The 22,252-nt window shown below is 32.5% G+C and overlaps 2 protein-coding genes across 2 annotated transcripts; both read left to right on the top strand.

The window, feature by feature from the left end:
- Positions 1-1,377: 1,377 nt before the first annotated feature.
- Positions 1,378-6,608, top strand: LOC131634119 (sodium/pyruvate cotransporter BASS2, chloroplastic). Its single transcript, XM_058904782.1, has 13 exons — positions 1,378-1,757; positions 1,840-1,948; positions 3,180-3,300; positions 3,402-3,443; positions 3,530-3,643; positions 3,723-3,785; positions 4,051-4,178; positions 4,669-4,750; positions 5,310-5,361; positions 5,520-5,617; positions 5,745-5,903; positions 6,031-6,120; positions 6,233-6,608. The coding sequence occupies exons 1-13, from the start codon at positions 1,643-1,645 to the stop codon at positions 6,308-6,310; spliced, it is 1,251 nt and encodes a 416-aa protein (XP_058760765.1). The 5' UTR covers positions 1,378-1,642; the 3' UTR covers positions 6,311-6,608.
- A 2,353-nt stretch (positions 6,609-8,961) lies between these two features.
- Positions 8,962-16,007, top strand: LOC131634127 (transcriptional corepressor LEUNIG-like). The gene is made up of 16 exons (XM_058904789.1): positions 8,962-9,096; positions 9,451-9,545; positions 9,657-9,766; positions 9,900-10,136; positions 10,239-10,330; positions 10,443-10,530; positions 10,625-10,685; positions 11,700-11,737; positions 12,426-12,836; positions 13,228-13,327; positions 13,478-13,587; positions 13,713-13,862; positions 14,570-14,722; positions 14,816-14,932; positions 15,255-15,464; positions 15,568-16,007. The coding sequence occupies exons 1-16, from the start codon at positions 9,062-9,064 to the stop codon at positions 15,709-15,711; spliced, it is 2,151 nt and encodes a 716-aa protein (XP_058760772.1). The 5' UTR covers positions 8,962-9,061; the 3' UTR covers positions 15,712-16,007.
- Positions 16,008-22,252: the final 6,245 nt, after the last annotated feature.

The raw sequence follows: 22,252 nt of genomic DNA on the forward strand, positions 1-22,252 counted from the left end.
TATGGCGGATCTGTAGGGGTTGCCTTCCGACTCGCTCTAAGTTGCAACAACATCATGTTCTTTGCCCATCTCTTTGTCTTGGGTGTGAGTTAGAAGAAGAAGACGATTGACATGTTTTTTTCGGTTGTGTTTCTACTTCTCATAGTTGGCGGGCAACAGGTTTGTCATCTATAATTGATTCTCGTTTACATTCTTTTCATGATGTTAAGTCCCTTATTTTTGACGTCTGTAGCCGGGAGGATAGTAGGGATGCGGGTAGATTTGCTGTTATGATTGAGGTGCTTTGGAGAAGTAGAAATAATGTGGTGCGACAAGATGTTCATGAAGATGCTATGAGAATTGGTTTACAAGCCTATCATAATTGGTATGATTGGTTTCTTGCTAGAGAGGAGCATAGACAGAGTGATGCTAATAATATTTCAGCGATTTGGACTCCCCCTTTGATTAATCAAATAAAGTGCAACGTGGATGCTGGGTTTAATAATTGTCGAGGTACTACTAATAGAGGGTGGTGCTTTAGGGATCACATGGGGAGATTTATCAGAGCAGGTGTTTCATGGGATGTGGGTCTCTTTTCTGTCTTTGAAGCCGAAGCCATCGCTTTGAAGGAAGCTATCCATCATGATATCTCTTCCCATTTCTCTCATGTTATATTTGAAAGTGATTGTCAATTTGTGATTAATTCTATTCAAGCTAAACATGTTGGATCCTCTGAGTTTAGTTTTATCATTAAGTCTATTCAGAATTTGTTATCTTTATTTCTGAACTTTGAGGTAAAGTTCATTAAGCGCCTAGCAAATTCAGTTGTCCATACGTTAGCTAAGGCGGCCAATTTTTGGTCTAGGCGTAGTTTCCTTAATATATTACCTCCTTGTATTGAGTTTTGTTTGATGAATGAAAGTTGTTGAGTTTGTTCATCTAAAAAAAAAAAAACTTCATACATACATTTATCATTTAATATGCTTGTTTCACACCTAATAAACATGATTTATTATTATTATTATTATTATTATTATTATTATTATTATTATTATTATTATTATTATTATTATTATTTTATGTGTTTAATTAAGAGACACTTAAGTGTCAAAACATAAAATATTCAAATTATAAAATTATCCTATAAACCAATTCCATATATTTTTCCAAAAATAATTTTCTTAAAATTAATAGATAAAAAAAATACAAACTTAAAAAGTGCTTAAATAATTTTACAACCTAAAATAAAGCCAACATATGGATTTAAAAATCGTACAAATTAAAGTCAAATATATTTTACAAGAAATATGAAAGTCAAATATTAAAAAACTGATTAGATAGATTCAATAATTGACATACTTTATTTATGCATTACTAGCCTGGCTGTAAACTGTAACGAAAGGGGAAGAAGATATTATGGATGAGGATAACGCAGAAGCATTTGTGGTTCATTCTCTTCCACGATATTCATTCTCGGTAATAATTCATTCACTAACCCCCAAACTTGTCACTCTCATGTCATTTTTCATTCCTACTCACTTTCCACACTCCAATTTCCCACTACTTCGCTTTCTCCATTTCATTTTCTACTAGTATCTTAGTTAGTATCAAACGGAATCAATAAACCCTTTTTCGTCTAAAACCCCTTTTCTCTCTCTAATCAATGGCTTCCATGCCCAGAATCATTCTCCGAGACCATAGAATTGGATCTTTCGATGCGATTCTTAGGCCAAATTGTAGTTATCTGCCTCGGAGAAGCCTCGTTAATAATCATCTAGGTATGTTTGTTGTAATGTTTGATGTGTTTTTTTGGTTCTGTTTTGTTGACGTGTTTTGCATTGTTGTTTGTGTTTTTTTCAGACGTGAGAAGTGATTTTGGAAGAAGCTGTGCGGTTAGAAGTGAATTGCGGGTCTCAAATTCAGTTGTTGCGGCTGCTAGATTCCCCTTGGTTCCTCTGAGTTCGAAAAGGTAATCTTTTTGAAATATGCTATGAGTGTATGTAGTACTGACATTTTACATTGAAGGCGTACATGGGGCCTGCCACGGGTTAGGGTCGTGGTTTTGGTACAAGTGTATGTTTGGTTTAGCTTTTGGAAGAATTAAAAAACAATTATGGAGGATAGAGGCGTATAATTGATTCTACTTGAAGCTAGAATTTTGTAGTTTTTGAATTGAAACATGATTTTTACATTGAGATTTATTGATTAATTCAATTTTGCATAGAGTTATCCAAACATAAATCACTTTACATTCAACCCATTTTTATCAGAACTAATTTTACAAAATTAGTTCACTCAAAATCAATTTTTTCACCGCATAACCAAATACACGCTAAGTATTGAAAAAAATGTTTTATTCATATAATTGGAGTTTGTGGAAGGATTTGAGGATATGGAATCAATACTTCCACATGCAAGCTAGGATGATAGTATGAGGTAGCTAAGCTAGGGTGGCTTCTGTTTTTCATTGTTGAATGGATAGAAGTTTTTAAATTGTTATAAAAGATGGAAAACTGTTAAAGCTCTTGTATGAAGGGCTAGTGTGTTCTTGCACATTATAATTGATTGGATTTGTCTTCAAGTAAAGATTTGTACTATATTGAGATTTAAGTTACTCATTCTATTTTAGACTAGAAACAAGGGAAGAGAAAAAAAGGGAGGACAAAGCAAAAAGTGCACTGAATAATGACTCTAACTTGGGAAATTATAAACATTGTAATCTGTGGTGCTTTTATGGAAATTTAGCTTCTCAGTGCATATTTTAATTTAAGTAATTAGAGATACCCTTAGGCTCAGATTGTTTTTTCGCATCGGTAAGTAATGTAACTACTGAAAGTCTTACTGTGAACTAATCCTCCTGTTCTCAATTTTAGGTATACTCTTTATGCCTTCAGGCTCAGATATTGTGGATACCATAGATTGTTAGGTTTATGGTTTATTTCATTGCTGGGATAAAACTATGTGCTCTTAATGGTTAGCATCATAGCATGTCTTGTCTTCCTTTTCTCCTTTACTTCTTGAAAAAAAAAAAACATAGCTGCTTGATAGCATTGTGTTCATTTTCACATTATTGATTTAAACTGAAAATTGGATTGAAAAAGGCCTAACCACCGTATGACAATGTTTCTCTAACTCTCTTCTGTAGTAGTCAGGCACTGACTGGTGATAAATGCTAATGACTTGCGTATTTCTATGTTTAGGAATTTGCAAATATTGTGCTCAGCTACAACAAACGTTTCTGGAGATATTCCTGAAAGTGCCGGGGGCCTGAGCCAGTATGAGAAAGTTATTGAAACTTTAACCACTCTTTTTCCCCTGTGGGTAAGTCTAGGATTTTTCTTCTTCTACCTACTATCTTCCCGATTTCATAGTCTTAGTTATTCAGTTGTTGAAAGCCGCCTGACTTGAACTTACATGTGCAGGTCATCTTGGGGGCTATCCTTGGTATTTACAAGCCATCTGCTGTAACAACTCTGTCTCTCTGCAACTATTTTCATGGTTGAGTGAAATATTTTTATTAACTACTATATCATTATGAACTTTATTCCAGGTAACTTGGTTGGAGACGGACCTTTTTACTCTTGGCTTGGGTTTCCTCATGCTCTCTATGGGTTTGACATTGACATTTGATGATTTCAAGCGGTGTCTGCGAAATCCATGGACTGTAAGTAACACTCACTCGTGTGTGAAGGAAATCTTCTGTTTGTTCCTCCTTTTCAATATTATTTATTTTGTCTTTGCAGGTGGGCGTGGGGTTTCTTGCACAATATTTTGTCAAGCCCTTGCTAGGCTTTGCCATTGCAATGGTATTTTTTTTATTTGTTTTTTAGCATGTTCATACTTTGCTATTGTGCTGCTTCAATTAAATTAGTTCTTGAAATGTGTTATGCCCTGTTATATTTTAAATTACCTCATAAGATTGTCATCAAAGATATTATATCAATGATATTGATTTATTGAGTGAGCAAAATTTGTAATATTGGTTATTTATCTTTTACTACTAGCTGATGTGGTGTGGATCATAAGAACCTATATCCTGCCAATCTGCTAACATCAATTTCTGTTTTTCAGTCACTTAAACTTTCGGCTCCTCTTGCAACGGGTCTTATTTTGGTCTCATGTTGTCCTGGAGGCCAGGCATCAAATGTTGCAACATACATATCCAAGGGAAATGTTGCTCTCTCTGTTCTAATGACCACGTATGTGTAACTCACATTTCCTTGTTTGGTTACCTTTGTATTTTCTATTTTATTTTGTCTCTGGCTTATTTTGGTTGCTATTTAGTGATTTCTGTTATCATTGAGCTATTTGTATTTTTTTGTATACAACTTTATTTATTAAATTTCAATTTCTCCCATAGTTAGAAAAATTCCATACCAATTTGTTTTCTCTATGTCCTTGTTTTCTAAATTAACCCTTCTTATTTTAATAAACATTTTATGACTTAAAAATGCTGATTGTAGTGTTGTGTGTAGGTTTACTTCTAGTAGTTTGGATATGAAGTAAATAATATCATTTTCAGACTTGTAGTGTTGGACTTATTGATGTAATAAAAATTAATTTTTATTATATTTGTTGTATTTTATGTTTTATTTACATTCATAAAAAAATGAAACAAAACGAAAATTGAATAACTGATCCCATACAAAATGAAATAAGGTTACCAACATGTTATTTATTATTCTACAGGTGTTCAACCATCGGAGCTATTATTATGACCCCACTTCTAACAAAGCTTCTAGCTGGTCAACTTGTTCCAGTTGATGCTGCTGTAAGTTGTGGCTTGACTAATTTTTATCACGAAAAGAATGTTCATAAAATGCGTACTTGACACTTGACAATACGAATCACACTATCTCCTTATTATATGAAAAAGGAAGGCTCGTTTACTTTGTGAAAACATTTATTATTTTTTTTTCTAAAATGTGTTTTCTTTTTATCTTGTTAATAAGATGTGAGACTCTTGAAGTGAATTATTGTGATGGAGAAAAGATAGCTAGAGATGATGCATTTTTGGAAATAATGAAAACAATTTTTGTGCATTTTCTTTGTTTCCAAAAATGCGCACAATTGTTCACTTCAAGAGTCTATTATCTCTTTGTTAGCATTTAAAATTAACACAAATTTTTTAATATAAAGATAAAAAATGTTTTCGCAATGTTAACGGGGCTTCAATATCTAGAAATGACTTTGTTTTTTTTAACCTGAAATACTCAGTATTCTGGCTGTACTGTAAATTTATCTCATTATTTCTGACAAAAATTCCATTATATCTTATATTTAGTTTTTTTCATTCATGTAATAAAACTTTTGTTCTTTGACTTTTCCAGGGCCTGGCAATAAGCACCTTTCAGGTTGTTTTAGTCCCTACAATTGTGGGAGGTAAGATATGATTATATGTATCTTTCAAGTTATATGTGTTAGGGTGGGTTGGTTGGCTGAGCACTTGAATTTATATTCTAATGCGTCTCCACTTGGTGTAAGGTTTGGTTCTTAAATATTAGGATGATTTTGAAAAATGTTTTTACTATATCTCGCAGTTTTGGCAAATGAGTTTTTCCCCAAGTTTACTTCAAAGATAATCACGGTCACACCTTTGATAGGAGTTATCTTGACCACTCTCCTTTGTGCAAGCCCGGTAAGTTGAACAAGTTATATGAGATGATGCTCATTGGCTTAATCTCCTTTAGCCAACAGTTTACTTGGTATTATTATCAGTTGCCATTCTTTCTTTGCATGGAAATTGACATTTATTAACCTTTCAGATAGGGCAAGTTTCGGAGGTCTTAAAAACTCAAGGAGCACAATTGATATTGCCAGTTCTTGCTCTTCATGCTGCTGCATTTGCTATTGGTTATTGGATTTCAAAAATATCATTTGGCGAATCCACATCACGTACAATATCGATTGAGTGTGGGATGCAGGTATACTTTCTCTTCACACGACAGACAACATCCATTGTTATCTCATAACTTGTATAAGAAGGTAACTCCAATTGGTAGTGCTTTAGGCTTGTTCGTTTTATAGTAACATTTTTATCATTATTTGCAGAGCTCTGCACTTGGATTCTTGCTTGCTCAGAAACACTTCACAAACCCCCTTGTGGCTGTTCCTTCTGCTGTCAGTGTTGTCTGCATGGCGGTAAGAATAGGGCATTTTTCCCTTTCTATTAGACTTCTTTAGTTTTGTTCATTTATTGCAGAAGAATTTAGGACGTTATCAATGATAATTACTTATTACTGTTGTCATGCAGCTTGGTGGGAGTGCTCTAGCTGTGTATTGGAGGAATACTCCAATTCCCCTTGATGACAAAGATGACTTCAAGGAATGAAAATCATGACATATTTTTTATGTCCATTACATTCCCTATGAATAATTTTCTGCTCTTGTTTAGAGGATATTGTTTTATGCATTAGTTGATAAGGAAGTTTTGTCTTTGAATTCATGTAGCCTTGTAATGTGTCAAGAGTTTTAAGAATTTAGGACAAGTTTGCAACAATTTATACCATGGAGAAGAGTGATAACAAATAATATATCCCTATGTAGCTACAAAAAAGGGCAACCTAGAGCTACAGAACTCTTGCCATGGTTTTATCAAATGAAGAGTCGAATCCACTGTGCTTCTATTATCTTGCATATGCTAGTGGTTGATTCCACCAATTGCACTAGGGATTGTTAGTTACAATTGCTGTGCAAAGACTCTGTACCCATGTATCAAAAAGTAATAATCAGCTGGTTCTTTCTTAATAAACATAAGGATATATCTCTAAGCTCTAAAATCCGAAAGATTTTACTCTACACTCCAACAATCATCCCTTCACTCTTACAAGTCTAACACTATATTGGGTTTGTGTAAATTTCTGGTGCCGGTCTTTCATTTATACCCGACATTACACTAGATTTGATACAATCTCATACATTTCTACAGCATTTTATAAAAACTCGATGTCACCTCCACATGCTACACCGAATTTATGAAGAATTTACCTTACATCCCTTTATGCATGAAGTCTCTTATTCAAGAGAAGGTGGTTTGATATAATAGGCTATGATGGTCGAATCAGAACCAATTTACCTAATCTAAGAACTAAAATATGGGAATTGACAAGAAGATATGAAGGAGGAACTCAAAGAAATTGAGAAGAACCAAACATTGAAATTAGTAAATAAGTTAAGTGAGAAAGCTATAGATGTGAAATGCGTCTATAAGTTTAAGATTGGACCAAATGGAAAGATAACCAAGTATAATATAAAACAAGTTGCAAAAGGCGTCATTCAAAGATAACCAAGTATAATATAAAACAAGTTGCAAAAGGCGTCATTCAAAGGCTTGAAGTTGACTTCTATGAAGTGTATGCACCAGTTAGACTTGAAACCATAAGAGTAGTGGTTTCAATTTCAGGATACAAAGGATGGAAGATGCATTGATTAAATGTAAAATATACTTTTCTTAATAGACCAATAGAGCAGGAAGTCAATGTGAAACATCCACTAGTCTTTGAGATCAAAGAAGAGAAGATGTACATTGGGATTCACCAAATGCACTTCTGAACATTGAGTATATGTAAAGGGTTCAATTGAGCATGATCTAATTTTTCCATGTCTAAATGAAGATGATCTATTAGTTACATGATCAAATAAAAATGAGCTGACAAGATTCAAAGCTAGTATGATGGATGAGTTTAAAATGTAAGACTCTGGGAATCTGTCATATTTCTTGGGAATAGAATTTATGAACATAAGAAGTGAAAATTTCTTGTATCAGAAGAATTATGCAGAAGACATTCTAAAGAGATTCAAGATTAACAATTACAATCTTGTAAACACTCATATGGAGACACGTTTAAAGATGACCAAGGATATAAATGATGAGTTTTTTCATGCAATCCTATACGAGCAAATAACTGGCTCACTCGGATATCTATGTAGCTAAAGGCCAAACATTTGTCAGAGTGATGGTTTGGTAAGTAAGTTAATGAAAAAGTTTAGAATATGCCACCTATTAGATGCTAAAGGATACTAAGACTTATCAAAGTCACAACAGATCAGAGTGTGCTTATGCCAAACCAGAAGAACACCTACAAGCAAGCAATGACATGTGATTATTTTGATTCAGATTGAAAAGAAGATCAAGATGATTGGAAAATCATTAAGAGCATCTTTCATCTATCATCATATGAAGCTGAATATGTAGCAGCCTCATATACAGTTTGTCAAATACTTTGGATGAAAATATTATTTAAAGAATTGAAGATCAAGCTACAGGTTGATGACAAGTTTGTAATTAGTCTAGCTAATCATCCAATGAATTATGGTAGAAGCAAACATATTGGTCGGTTTCATGCGCTTCTTTTGACCGAGCGATTTTACATTCAATTCTTTAGTTCAAACAAGTTAGGATGGTTCAATCTATTTTTCAGTTTACACAAATTTTAGGCTACAAGTAATTTTGCAAAGCTGGTCGGATCAAATTTATCTGCAGTTCTCAGTCTAACGGGTGGAACCAACCAATCCGGTCTAATTTTTAAAACATTATTAAAAATAGTAAATTTCAAATTCAAAAATTAATTTTTTTTACCGCTATCATCTAAATTGTAATTTCATACCTCAAGCACAAATTTAATTGATCATAAAATAATAAAGGTCATAAAAAATAGAGTAAGAGTTTACTTTGAATGATGTACCAACAAGACTCACACTATCACACAAAAGTGACGAAAATCCTAAAACATATTCGTAGCATGCCCACTAATATTGCGTTGCGTGAGCAACAAGAATGTGCCGTCAATGGAAAACAACACAACAAAAATTTCCAAAAGAAAAACTCATTATTGTTGTAGAATGTCAAATAATTCATTTAATAAGTGTGTTTGAGAAGAGGTAAAAACAAATTTAATTTAAAATCTTTTCCATTTTAATCAACAAATAACTAATTAAAGACAAATATGTTAATTTTCTACTTTAATAAATCAAATGCCATAAAATAAAACGCGCCTATATAAATAAATTTTCAGTTTGTTTTAGTTTCAGAAAAATCACTTTGTAGCGGGAAAAGCCATTCTCTCTCAAAAGCTCTCGAACCATGTCTCAGTCCAAATGTGATGAAGTTGATAAAATGTACGTAATAATCACTTTTTAATCGCTTATTTTGCCGTAATCACTTTAATCGCTTATTTTGCCGTAATCACTTTAATCGCTTATTTTGCCGTAATCACTTTAATCGCTTATTTTTCCGTAATCACTTTAATCGCTTATTTTGCCGCCATTTTTCATTTGTTCTTTCTTCATCATGCACTGAAGTTTTTGTTTCGTTTGATTATTCCTGTTCTTGAAATTCTTCGAGTCTTGCTAGTTGCTATTATCGATAGATCGCGTTAATCAAATGCAGAATCGCTATTTTTAAATATCGTTATTGCTTAGTATACTTGTTCTCTTCATTTCTAACTAGCTATTTTTGGGGATTGGAAATAGGTTAGATGCTTATATCTACGATTATCTCGTGAAGCAACAATTGTATGAAACTGCGAGAAATTTTCACGATGAAGCCAAGGTTGTACCTGATGTTGGTAAGATATACTAATATGAGCATGTTTAGGGGAAATGGATTTAGTTTATGCAAATTGAAATGCTCTTCTAGTTTGTTGAATTTGAGTTTTGATTTTGGCTGTATGCTCCAGTTAGGTATGCACCTGATGATTTTCTCTTTGAGTGGTGGTCTGTTTTCTGGGAGTTATTTATGGCTAAGAGAGGTCTGTCACACTCAGAACCAGCAGTGTCTTACCTTAAGGTGCGTTCGTCCCCTTTAATAGACCTATTTGATTTTTGGTTTTTGTTTTGTAGATTAGTTCCTTTGTATAGACCATAGATCATGAATTATTAGCTTAGTATGAATTTGAAAATGAAATTTCCGACAAATTAAGGCTCAGGGAATGCGGAAGCAAGAAGAGAAAAGGAGAATCCTGTTTGTGTCACGGAGACCTGCTCAGCAGCCGAAATATGGGGCTGAAACTCAAGTTGTTAATGACAATGTTCTCTGTTCCATAAACAATGGTCGTTTGGTGAGGCATAACTGGGTAACTTCTAATGCAACAAAACGAAATAGGGACATGCTGAAGCCTCCCCTCCATGGAAATGCTTTAGATGAAATGAGAATTAAGGTATTACATCTGTTCGAAGATTCTAATATAAGTCATGTTGTTTTTATACGATTAGCATCACAGGATTATATTGTTTTATACTTTATACTATTTAATATACAGAAAATGAAAACTAATAACACTGGTCAGCTTCCGATCGAGCATTGTGCCTTGTTTAACGCTGTAGCTGCAATGTCTGCCAGACAGACTTCAAGGTGCCAACTAAACATTTGTCTTTGATGAGATTACTAATTATTCATGTTATCTAGTTCATGTTGCTTATCTTATTCGGAGCTGAATTTGCAAGCTGTCAAATTCTGTTGACAGACAAACATTCCGCAGTGCATTTAGCATTTTAAAAGAGAATCTTCAACAAGACGAAAATCAGAACCAGCAACTTCCAGGGTCTATACAAGTATTCATGAACATAATTTTTTCTTGGTTTGTGTGTTATCTCCATATAAATTCACAACGATCTTATGTATTTACCGTCTTTTGTCCTGACACAGGGCATGACCAGTAATAAGAATCCAATGATGGGGTTCCGCACATTTATCCATATTAATCATGGTACTGGTTTTGTAGTTTCATGTTGAATTTGACATTACCCAGTTTACTTTTATTACATGTTAAGTTTTTCAATATGCGGATTCGGTATGTTCAATAAGGTATCTTTTAAAGATATTCACTTGTAAAATTGTAAATTGGCTTAATTATTTTCAGTTCCTTTTTTGGGAAGTTTATGCTACTGAATTTATTTGTTGTTGCCTTAAAGTCATCCTTCATAATATCTTTGGTTGTAAAGAGATACAATGTAACTGTTATTAATTGCACATGGTTACTTACAAATGCTTCGAAGCTACTTTAAGCTGTTGGAATGAACACCTTTTGATAGAACTAGAAACTTATTTGAACTCTCTAAGTATAGTATATAAGGAAAATTCCCTCCTTGAAGGTATAAACAAAACTCACGCGCACTAAGTGTTGAGAAGTGGGGAATTGAGGATTCAAAATCGCTCCCCTAAATATCAAATGTTCTTGCAGTTTTTTACCATGTGAGTAGTAATTAAAGCACGAAGGTCTAAATCTTTATTGTTGAAAATCAATGAACTCATAGATAGGAACCTGCATACACCCATACAGCAATTATTACTTGGCAAAAAATGCTTTCTCTCAACCAAACTCTCCTATTAGTAGACTCCTTCCCAACTACTTCCCCACCCCCCCTCCTTACTAAGTACTCTCAGATATAACTCCCGACAGTTGTGACTAACGACTTTCACTTGTCACATATATATTTCTTTTTATTCCTATTTTCTATTTATTTGGTTTCTCCTAACATAGACTTGATTGATAGGGAGTTTCCTTGTTCTATTATCACATTAACTGAATTATTTAAGCTTTCATATTTACTGCTTTCTTCCATTCTTGAAATACTTCATATTCCCTGCTTTGGTGCACAGTTGATTATATGCCATGCCACCTCTCAAATAATGTTTCATTTATCTGTGTTATATTGCAATGGCATAATTTTAGGATATGCATTTGATTATTCTTTACAACTCATTTTATGTTCAAATCAAGGTGGGAGCAATTTAACTCGGAAAAGGCGGCCTTTAGCAGTAAGACTTTGGCTTAATTCTCCCTAACAAAGCTGTGATTTTTTTCTTTGTTGCGTGATTTTTCTCCAGTGTATATCTCATGGTTCATTGATTTACTAAGTCCAAATGAGAAGGGTGGATATATTAAGGGAAATGACATTTAGTAGTGCAGTGTGGCACTGTATTGGTTTAAGTAAATTGGGTTCTACACTTGATAACATTGAGATTTTTTAGCTTTGTCCATGCATGTATTTTAAGGTTGAATGTTGGCTCTTTTCTTAGAAAATGGCATACACTAACGAAGTAAATTTTCTTGTAATGATAAAGGAACATTATGTGTCGTCTATATCATTTGCAATAATAGTATGCTAATGAAGTAAACTTGATCATAACAGGAAAGGCACGTTACCTGGTTTGTGCAGAACAACCACATAGTTGGCTTCTGCTGTAGCGACTTAACTTATAATACAGGAAGTCACTGTGAAGTGAAAATTACGAAAAATCAGCTGTGATATAGAATCATGATACTTCACTTTATTAATTAATTATGCTTTAAATTCAAGTGCGAGGAAGTGGCAAAATAACAGAATATAAGCTATATCTTTCTCATCCTCACTTTTTCTTATATCCGTCTAAGTAACATAGGTGCATCAATGTTCTTTCCACTGGGCGAGCAATCCTATTTCTGATTAGATCTCAATTATTTTAGGAGCTGGATCAGCTTCACTCAGAACTTCACCAGGAGGATAATTTGATGCTGTCTTCACAATCTTCCAATCAATTTTCACCACAGCAGCAACTTATGCTTCAGGCACAACAGGATTTAGTTAATCCGTTTCTCTGTGGTTTTGTTGGCAAAAGACCAAGGGTGCTTCTAAATAATCAAAATATTGTTCCAGGGAAAGATGGCCAATCAAATTATTTTGGTGATTCAATTCCCAATATTGTAACACCTGCACCAATTGGTTTCTCTGAATTGCCTTATCTTGTCAATATCTCTGGAACTGCAAACACAACAAGACAATCTTTTGGTTCACCTTCTCCACCATCAATGCAGACACCACTGCCAACTTGGCAACAGAATGATTTGACCTCACCTGCGTCAACACAGACTCAATGGGTCAGTGACTATTGTTCAAGCAATTTCTTAAAACCACTACTTGTATACATTGCCCGATTGTTCCATCCGAACATTGCACCATGTTCTCGTTGTAAACTTTTTTTTAATTGTCTGTAGAATGAAAATTTCTTTATTAACATTGCAGAAAAGCCTTGAAAAACTACATTTTATTTGTAAGTATTTGCATGCATAATGATCATGTCCCCTCTCCCCACCACCACCACCACAAAAAACAAGGAAATATTGACTTTTAAGAGTAAATATATCAGCACTTTAGTGTTATGTTCATCTTTGTGATTGTCACTCCGTTAATACAGTGGGCATATAAGATTTCTCGAACATGGAATATTCTAGGAATCTACTTGACCTCAAGGTAATTGTTATTTGGCAGGATAATATGGATCATCACAAGAGTGATGTATCTGTGGGTGACAATTTTGAGGCATTATCATGCTTCGCTGATGCAGACCAAAAAGGAGAAGTTGACAACGGTATGATAAATCTGATAGTTGTGAATTATTCACCATCCCTTCTCTTTTCCAAAAATATCTCAATTCAATAGAAACTTGATGAAATGAAAATTTATATGACTATATGGAAAAGCATAAGCTTTTAAATTTCAATGGTCTGCTTTTCATTAGGATTCTCATTTAAGGAGATCAAGCATGGAATGGCTAGTTCACATAAAGTTAGTTGCTGCCACTTCTCCTTGGATGGAAAACTACTTGTTACGGGTGGTCATGATAACAAGGTATATTCTGCAATCCAACTTTAATTATGAAATTATCGCTATTTAGCAATATTGTTACATTTAATGATTTGTTTAAAGAAAATTTGTTTATTGATTTGTATTTGTTAACCTGCTATGTGGTGCAGGCTTCTCTTTGGTGCACAGAATCGTTTAACCTGAAATCTACTCTTCACGGGCACTCGAAATGGATAACTGATGTTAGATTTTCCCCAAGCATGTTGTGTGTTGCTACGTCCTCAGCTGACAAAACTGTAAAGGTTTGGGGTGTTAATAATGTAAGTCTAGATTTTCATTATTCAAATTCAATTTTTAAGTAATTATCAACCTTATTTGGATTTAAATAAATATATTGAGAAAATAATTGTGCTTTTACTTTTAAGCTATAAATTTTTGTCATGAAAACTGTAAGTCTGTAACCCTGTCTAATCTCACTCCTTAGATGTCTTAATGCATTAATCAGATTCACACCCTCTTTTTTCGATTACCTTTTGTTTCTTTTATAACCTTCTCTTCCTGTCTGCTATTAAAATTTCATTATTTCCGCAAGGGACTACAGTCTATTATTATCATTAATAAACTGATACGAAAAATGTATTTGGTTAATATGAGTAAGTGTTTGATTATAAATGATTGAAAGTAGAGGATAAATAAGATAGAGGGACTTGACAGTGTTTTCTGTTACTAGATTTAGTGAATAAATCAACTTGTAGTTGGTTCTTACATTTTTACCCTCTGTGCATGCTGTTTGCTTAGCATCAGTTATGCAACTAAGTGGCAAAGTTGATTCTGTTGATATTACTGTTGAAAGTGGACTAGCCTCAAAAGACCTACAGGACCAGCTTCAGATTAAATTTCTATGATTGATCATTTCATTAGTCTTAGGGTGCATCATACAGATTTTTCTTATATAAGTTAAGATACCCTTTTTATTATGAGTTTATATTTTTCATCATATTAATGAAATTTTCATTACCCTTTGCAGCCTAGTCATTCTATTCGGACATTTACAGGGCATACAAGAACTGTGATGTCACTAGACTTTCACCCAAAAAATGATGACCTTATTTGCTCTTGTGATAAAATGGAGATAAGATATTGGAGTATTGAAAATGGTAGTTGTGTTGGGGTTCTCAAGGTAAGAAATCTCAAACAGATACTATGAAGCAGATCCCAGCGTACGTATATATTTTGTTTGCAAATAAATTTAAATTTTTCATTACTTTATCAGGGTGGTGCAACTCAGGTGAGATTTCAACCTGGTTTGGGAAAGCTTCTTGCAGCAGCAGTAAATAATCTAATACTCATTCTTGATGCAGAAACTCTGAGTTGCAGAATTAAATTGCTGGTAAGCTTTGAATTTGGTGTTTTCCTATTTCTATTTGTGAATATGCTTAAGTTTTAATTGACCTCAAACGACTGTATTTTTCTTTTTTGTAACGATAGACTAACAACCTTCATCTGGAGAACATTTTGGTTCACATGTACATTTGATTACTGTCATTCCTTAAAAAAATAAGTTTATATCAGTTGGTTTCCTTTTCTTAGCTTTAAATGTGTAAAAAAGGTAAAGAGTCAATACATTTCCAACATCTAAGTGTTATCCATCAATGTCATCTTTCTCTATCTCTTCCTTGAGCTCTAAACTATCCATTACTTATCAATTTTAGGGCCACAATAGCATTGTTCATTCGGTGTGCTGGCACTCGTCTGGAAAATATCTGGCCTCTGTCAGTGATGATCTCGTGAGAATCTGGGACATTGGTGCCAATGTCAGTGGGGTGTATATTCACGAACTGGATACAGCTGGGTCTGATGACAAAATCAAGAGCTGTGTTTTTCATCCCATTTATCATGTTCTGATCCTTGGCCGCGACGAGGTAAGTTATCTATTGCCATATTATTATTACTATATCAAAGAATATTACATGCTATTCTGACTTTGGACAAATAGAGCATTGATTATCTTTCTTTTAAATTCAGACTCTTATGCTGTGGGATTATATAAAGAGAAATGTAATGTTTCTGCGTGGACACGACGAGCTTGTATCTGCCTTGGCAGTATCCAAAGTTACTGGATTGGTGGCTTCAGTTAGTCATGACAAACATTTCAAAATCTGGATGTGACTTACTTGCACATGCTGCTGATATAGGTTGACACTCCTTCAGGCATTAGTAGGATTTTTTGTATATGCCTTTTTGTTCCAACTTCCTTCAGGAAAAAGAAAAATATAATACATACCAAAGCGTATAGTATAGAGTCAACAATTAATCCGTAGAAAAATATCTGACATTTATTAAAAACTAAAGGGAAGGAAAAAATATTCAAGAAACCATACTTCTAATATTCTAATTAAGTGTAACAATAGACTTAGTTGATAATTAAAACGGAGCAAGTTTGACGAAATCCTAGAGGTATTTTGATTTTGTTAAAAACACGAAGTATAGTTTTTAAGGGAAATTACATTCACCTCTTTGAAGTTCGTTAAAATGGTATTGTCAAACCCCTCAAATTTTAAATATGCACTAACATTTCTTAAGCTTACATAACCAATGAAAACTTCTAGTGACAACTAAAAAATCCTTAAATAAACGTCATATATGTCTATGACTTTTCGTTGTCATATAAATTACATGGAAATGTTAGTGCCTTTTTAATAGTGCCTTGTTAATGTACTTTTTAAATTAAAAGGGATATTGGTAACATTTTAATAGACTAAGAAAAGTGAACTTAATTTTCCCTAGTTTTTATTAAAATTCCGATTGCACAATATGATTTAACGAAACTCTCACTAGTGATTAACTACAAGTATTTTATTTCTTGGTTTTTAAAATTTTAATATTATTTATTAAATTAATATTTCATTTATTTATTACATTTTAAACATAGTTGAATTATTATTTGGTAATATTAAATTTTAGTATCTTACTAGTAAGATATCTGTGCATGCACAAATCAATTAATTGTATACAGTATATATAATTATATTTAAAATATATGTAAATAAAAAATGCTAAATTTAAATGTATGAAGAACAATAATGATATAAAATTAAATGTATATTGTAAATTTTTTACTAAACCAAAATATAATAAATAAAAATAAAATAGTATAAATATTGAGGGAGTAAAATCTGACTCAATTAAATCAGATCAAAAAATAGTACAAATTACTGAGGGGAATAAAACCTAATTCAGAATGTATTATAACTGTATATTGTAATTTAGTTACGCATGAAAAATGATAGTAGAAATTAAAAAAAAAAAAAAAAAGCAGTAAGATATTCCTTTAAAATTGATGACAATGACTCAAAATATTAAGCGAACATGTCGGGAAAAAAAGAGGCATGCAAACATATTAGTAGCAATTTTATGAGATTATAACTAAATATGTATTCATAAGAAAATAGAATGTTTAATCTTTACCTACCAAATATTATGAAAAATTTCTTCGAAAATAACATTAATTGTAGGACGTAGAACTGTCAAATGGGCCGGCCAGGCCCAGTCCGCTTCGGCCTGATGGGCCAACGTGTTTTAATGAGATGGCCCGACTCAGCCTAATTGCTAAATGGGTCACATAAAATGAGACCGGCCCATTTTTCAAAGGCCCGTGCGGCCCGATGGACCAGCCCGACCCGTATTTCAATATTATAATTTTAATTTTATAAAAAGGATGTAATGGATAAATGCAATACAACATAAGTAAAAAGTCATCATAAACGTATATAAGTGATGTTTAAAATATTTATCCACAAATATATATATGAATACCACAAAATCATCCATGTAAAAGAATAAAGTAACTTAATATTATCACCAATACTTATCAATTTTTTTCTACATCTCACAACCATTTCCTTGATCACATCATTTTGAAAATATATCTTGATCCTCTTTAACTTTTCTTTATGACTTGAAAACACATTTATAAAATCATATCTTATCTAAATCTTTTTTCTCCAAAATTTACCAAAATCTTTTTTTAATGGGCCAGCCCGAAGCCCACTTGGCCCGGCCCGGTGGGCCGGCCCAAAAAGACAGGGTCGTCTTTTTTAAGGTATTTTGCGGCCCAACCCGTGCTAAATTGTAGGGCTTATGGGCCGGCTCAATGGGACGAACCCATTTTAACAACTCTAGGACGGACTCACTTGTGTTGGTGTGTGGGCTAGTGCCCCCACTACAAACTAAATAAAATTAATATACAAATTGTGATGTGATTTTGGAAGAACTAATGATTAATATTAAACTATTTTTAAATTATTGTTTAAAGATTAAGTTTAACCGATTATTGTATTTATCAATTAACAAAATGATTGCTTCAATAATATTATCGAGTTGTAGAATGATTGAATCAATAATAGTGAAGTATTCCAAAAGGATTTCACAAAGAAATTTAATTTTTCTTTTATTGATGTAAAGATTTGTAACATACATTTTTGAGAAATAATATTGCATAAAAATGATCCAATTTTCTTTTATAATTTAATAGTATCATCTATGAAGTGTTGCAAATATTGTAATTTTCTTAGTAAAACGAAACTCTCATGATAATATCAATTGTGATCTTCATGCATCCCAAAAATATTGCCAAATATCCCTGAAGGATTTCATAATTTTTTTGTTGTTGTATCGATCCAAAAATTTATAATTTATAATATGCTCATAAAAAGATTGCTATTCCAGAAGAATAACACAAATAATTTTAATTTTAACACATCCAAACAAGATGGTATATATATATATATATATATATATATATATATATATATATATATATATATATATATATATATATATATATATATATATATATATATATATATATATATATATATATATATATATATATATATATATATATATATATATATATATATGTATATTGAAGAGTTGATCAAACATCCTTGAAAAATAGTAAAACAAAATAATTATATGATGATATAATTTTAGTGATATGATTTTGTATAATTTTAATAATTATATGATAATATGTTCATATGCGTGTATATGATTTAACAAGAGAATTGAGACATTGAGACATTGATTACTAAAAGAGAAAATAAAAGGTCTTTTGAAACCGTAACAGTCGGACATAAAGAGGGAGCCAGAATTTTATTGCTACTAGAGTAACCTCACCCCCCTATCCCATGGTACAAGTCAAACAAGATAATTAGTCTCTTATGTCAATAGTTAGTGACTTGGTTTCAGGGGCGGCCCAACACATTTTGAGGCCTAAGGCGATTTTTAAAATAAATTTTTTATTTGTTTTTATAATTATATTTTTATAAAATTTTACTTTATAAAAAATTGTTTATTAAGTTATTATAATCTATTTTGTTTAATACATTTTTTCAGTTAATAATAAAATTAATTAATTTAATTTTCATTGTGAGTTTGCGAAATTGTTGATATTAAAATAAAATTTTATTAACTTCAATTAAAAGAAATTTAACAAACACAATATTTTAAAAAATTATTAATTTTAAACTAAGTAATATAAAAAATTAGAATAATCAAATATTATATATAGTTAAAAATATTAATTGTTATATTATTTTTTATAAAGTTACTTTTTTTTATAAAGTTAATAATATACTCTTAACGATAAATAAGTAAATAGTAAAAAAATTACAAAATAAAATATATTTGTTAAAAAGTATAGTTTAAGATACAATAAAATATTAATTGACTAAGAGAAGTAATATATATTAAAAATCCCATAGATATAGTAATAATAATATGTAGCTTATTTGTCATATATATTGCTATTGTATTTGAAAGGAACAAATATATTTTGTCATTGTAACATTTATGCTACACATGGTATGATTAGTAAAATTAAATATGAGGCCTTAGGCAATTGCCTTCTTTGTCTATAGCTTGGGCTGACACTGCTAGGTTTAAATAATTAACATGTATTATTCTTTTTGATTGTATAGACTACAGTTTTGCACTACAATTTTTTTATAGTAAAATATGTTGCATCCTATTAAAGAAAATATCAATAGTCCAAAGTTGCTATATATTTTAAATTTGTTCTACTAGTGCTTAGATTTCTCATATAAATCTTAATTATACTATTTTTTTCTTTTTTACAAGTATAGTGTATGGATGACATTTATTAGTTCATCTTAATGGTACACAAAAATAAGCTCATATTTTAATAGAGTCAAGATTCAATTAACTTTCATCCTTTATATTTTTTTTATGTGTTATCTTTATTATGTCTCATTGCCATGTGTAATACGGTGAGCTGACTTTATGAAATGTTGCGGATAGCATGAGTCGCCACTGACTTTTATTTTATCCAATCGGAAAGGCAAAAAGAACAGGAAAGACCTCTGAAAGATTTTTGAGTTCGGGGGTAGGTTATACAAAGGGAAGGTGTAAGACACCCTTTGCATCCATGGTTATCCATGGGCTCTTAATTGCTTAGCTCACTTATTTGTTTGAATTTGAAAGAGTGTCGTGTGTGAATAGTAAAAACTTCATTTAAGGACTTTAGCTTGTAAATAAGCGTAGCCTTGTTTTGAATAGTTTGAAAGGAGGTGTGAAAAGTATTTTGAATTTGTTTGAATTGAGCAAGCAATTAAGAACTACCTATCCTAAGTTTGTCTTTCTTGTTCTTTAAGTCTTTCGGGTGAAAGGATCTATCCATAGCATAAGAGGGCAAGAAGTCTTTCAATTGGATGTGCGGGTCATCGAGAAAAAGTATCCTTCTCCATAATGTCACATGCCATATAGAGGGCAGGTAGTCTAAGGGAAGGATGTAATAGTCATTAAGGCAACGATAAGGATACCTTAGCATTCGAAGGGACTATCATCATTTATCGAGGCAACATCGAGGGACAAGATCATTTTATTCGTAGGCAACTCGAAGGGACTATGATCTTTTATTCTGAGGGACTATGATGATTTGAATACGTAGGCAACATATGATAAGGGATCCCTACATCCGAGGGACTTGACTATTTTTGATCGAGAAGGCAGCATGAGAGTGGTTACCTTGAAGGTGAGTGTGTGCATCAATCATGTGGGTTAGATTCAGATATTTATCTTGTATTAGGTGAATTAAGTCCAATTAATCAGTTCTCACTCCCTATTTACTAACCACGCAGTTAATATCATGCAGAAAAATAAAGTGCGGAAGTTAAATCCTACGCTATTATAATAAACACCTGTGGGCAGAAATTTAAAGGCGGAAATTAAAAGGCAGAAAATAAAAGGCCCTAATTACTATTACATCAAAAATGAATAAGAGACCTATAACCTTCTAGAATTTAAATAACAAAATTAAATAAATAAATAGATAAAAATGAAAGCGGTATTTGAATAAAGGAAAAATTTAAATGGCGGAAATTAAATAATTAAATAAATGTCATAAATAAATAAAGAAAAAAGTAAAATGAAGGCACACGACAATCATAGAGTGTGGGATGAGGAGAGATTCGCGTTAAGAAAATTCAATTTGATCACCAAAGGCAAACCTAAACCTTAAGGGTTAATGGCTAAAAACCTAAGGGCAAAATCCTAGTTGACGGACAACACCTACCAAATATTTGATTTAGGGTTAGGGACAAAGTTAATGATAAAACCTAAAATTAATTATTAACCTATTTAACTACAATTATTTAACCAAAACCAAAAATCAAGCATTAAACCAAAAATTAGTTAAAACTATTAAACCTAAAACCTAATTTAATTACTTAATAACTCAACCTAAATTAGATTAATAAACCTAATATAACTCATTTAATTATTAAACTAAAAAAATAAATTCTATTAACTAAAATAAATAAATAAATAAATTTGTTGTTATTATAAGGTTTTCAAAAGAAAAGAAAAAAACAAGGCTTAATTAGAAAGGGAACATATATAATATATATATATAAAAAAAAGAGGTTATAAAATAAGATAAAAAAAACCTGGGCGTGTAGGATCCTGTGTGCATGGCCTAGCGGTCTATGATGGTCCTTCGTCCACGTGAGCGTCAGATCCAGGCCAAATTTGATCTACTGGTGGATAACTGAAGGTGTATCATGGGGCGCCTAAAGGCTGGGCACGTTGAATCCACAATCAAGGAGTGTCAAAAAATGAGAGAAAACACATGCCCGCGCCAAGGATCGATCCTGGGTCCTCTATGTCAAAATACCTCCACCTTACCGACTGTGTTGTATTCATCTGCCGATAATGAAACCAAGTGAAATTGTTAAATAGAGAAACACGTTAATTAATGAAATAAAACACAAAGTCAAATGCGAGGTCCACGGTCCCATGCGTGAGCGAATGAAAAACAGAGAGAGAGTGTGGCCTGTTTGACTGGCCAATCAGGATGGACAAAAACGCCACGCGAATGCTGACCGGTTCCTGGAGATTCAAACCACCGTGGGTGGCCGGAAAACACCATCATCTCTGATGGGTGTTTTCTTTAACCTGCGAAAACAATGAAAAACAAAGCTTCACATGAAACCTACCCCCCCTAAATCGGGGTCTGCGAACGCGATGGTGGCATCCTTATTGGATGAAACCTCCTGCAAACAGAGATACGACGAAGCAGAAGCTTCGTGCCTTAGCCATGGCCGATTACGTTTCCAGTCTAGATGATAACATGTATCACGTCCAAATGATTTTAATAAAGCTCCTGAAGACGACTATGCACAATAGA

Source organism: Vicia villosa, linkage group LG1, assembly GCF_029867415.1.
Source record: "Vicia villosa cultivar HV-30 ecotype Madison, WI linkage group LG1, Vvil1.0, whole genome shotgun sequence".
Taxonomy (NCBI): domain Eukaryota; kingdom Viridiplantae; phylum Streptophyta; class Magnoliopsida; order Fabales; family Fabaceae; genus Vicia; species Vicia villosa.

Coding starts and splice junctions, on each gene's coding strand:
- LOC131634119 (XM_058904782.1), top strand. CDS start 1,643: ATGGCTTCCATGCCCAGAATCATTCTCCGAGACCATAGAATTGGATCT. Junction 3,786..4,050: donor TAGGCTTTGCCATTGCAATG/GTATTTTTTTTA, acceptor TCTGTTTTTCAG/TCACTTAAACTTTCGGCTCC. Junction 5,362..5,519: donor AGTCCCTACAATTGTGGGAG/GTAAGATATGAT, acceptor TATATCTCGCAG/TTTTGGCAAATGAGTTTTTC.
- LOC131634127 (XM_058904789.1), top strand. CDS start 9,062: ATGTCTCAGTCCAAATGTGATGAAGTTGATAAAAT. Junction 11,738..12,425: donor GGAAAAGGCGGCCTTTAGCA/GTAAGACTTTGG, acceptor CAATTATTTTAG/GAGCTGGATCAGCTTCACTC. Junction 13,863..14,569: donor AGGTTTGGGGTGTTAATAAT/GTAAGTCTAGAT, acceptor TACCCTTTGCAG/CCTAGTCATTCTATTCGGAC.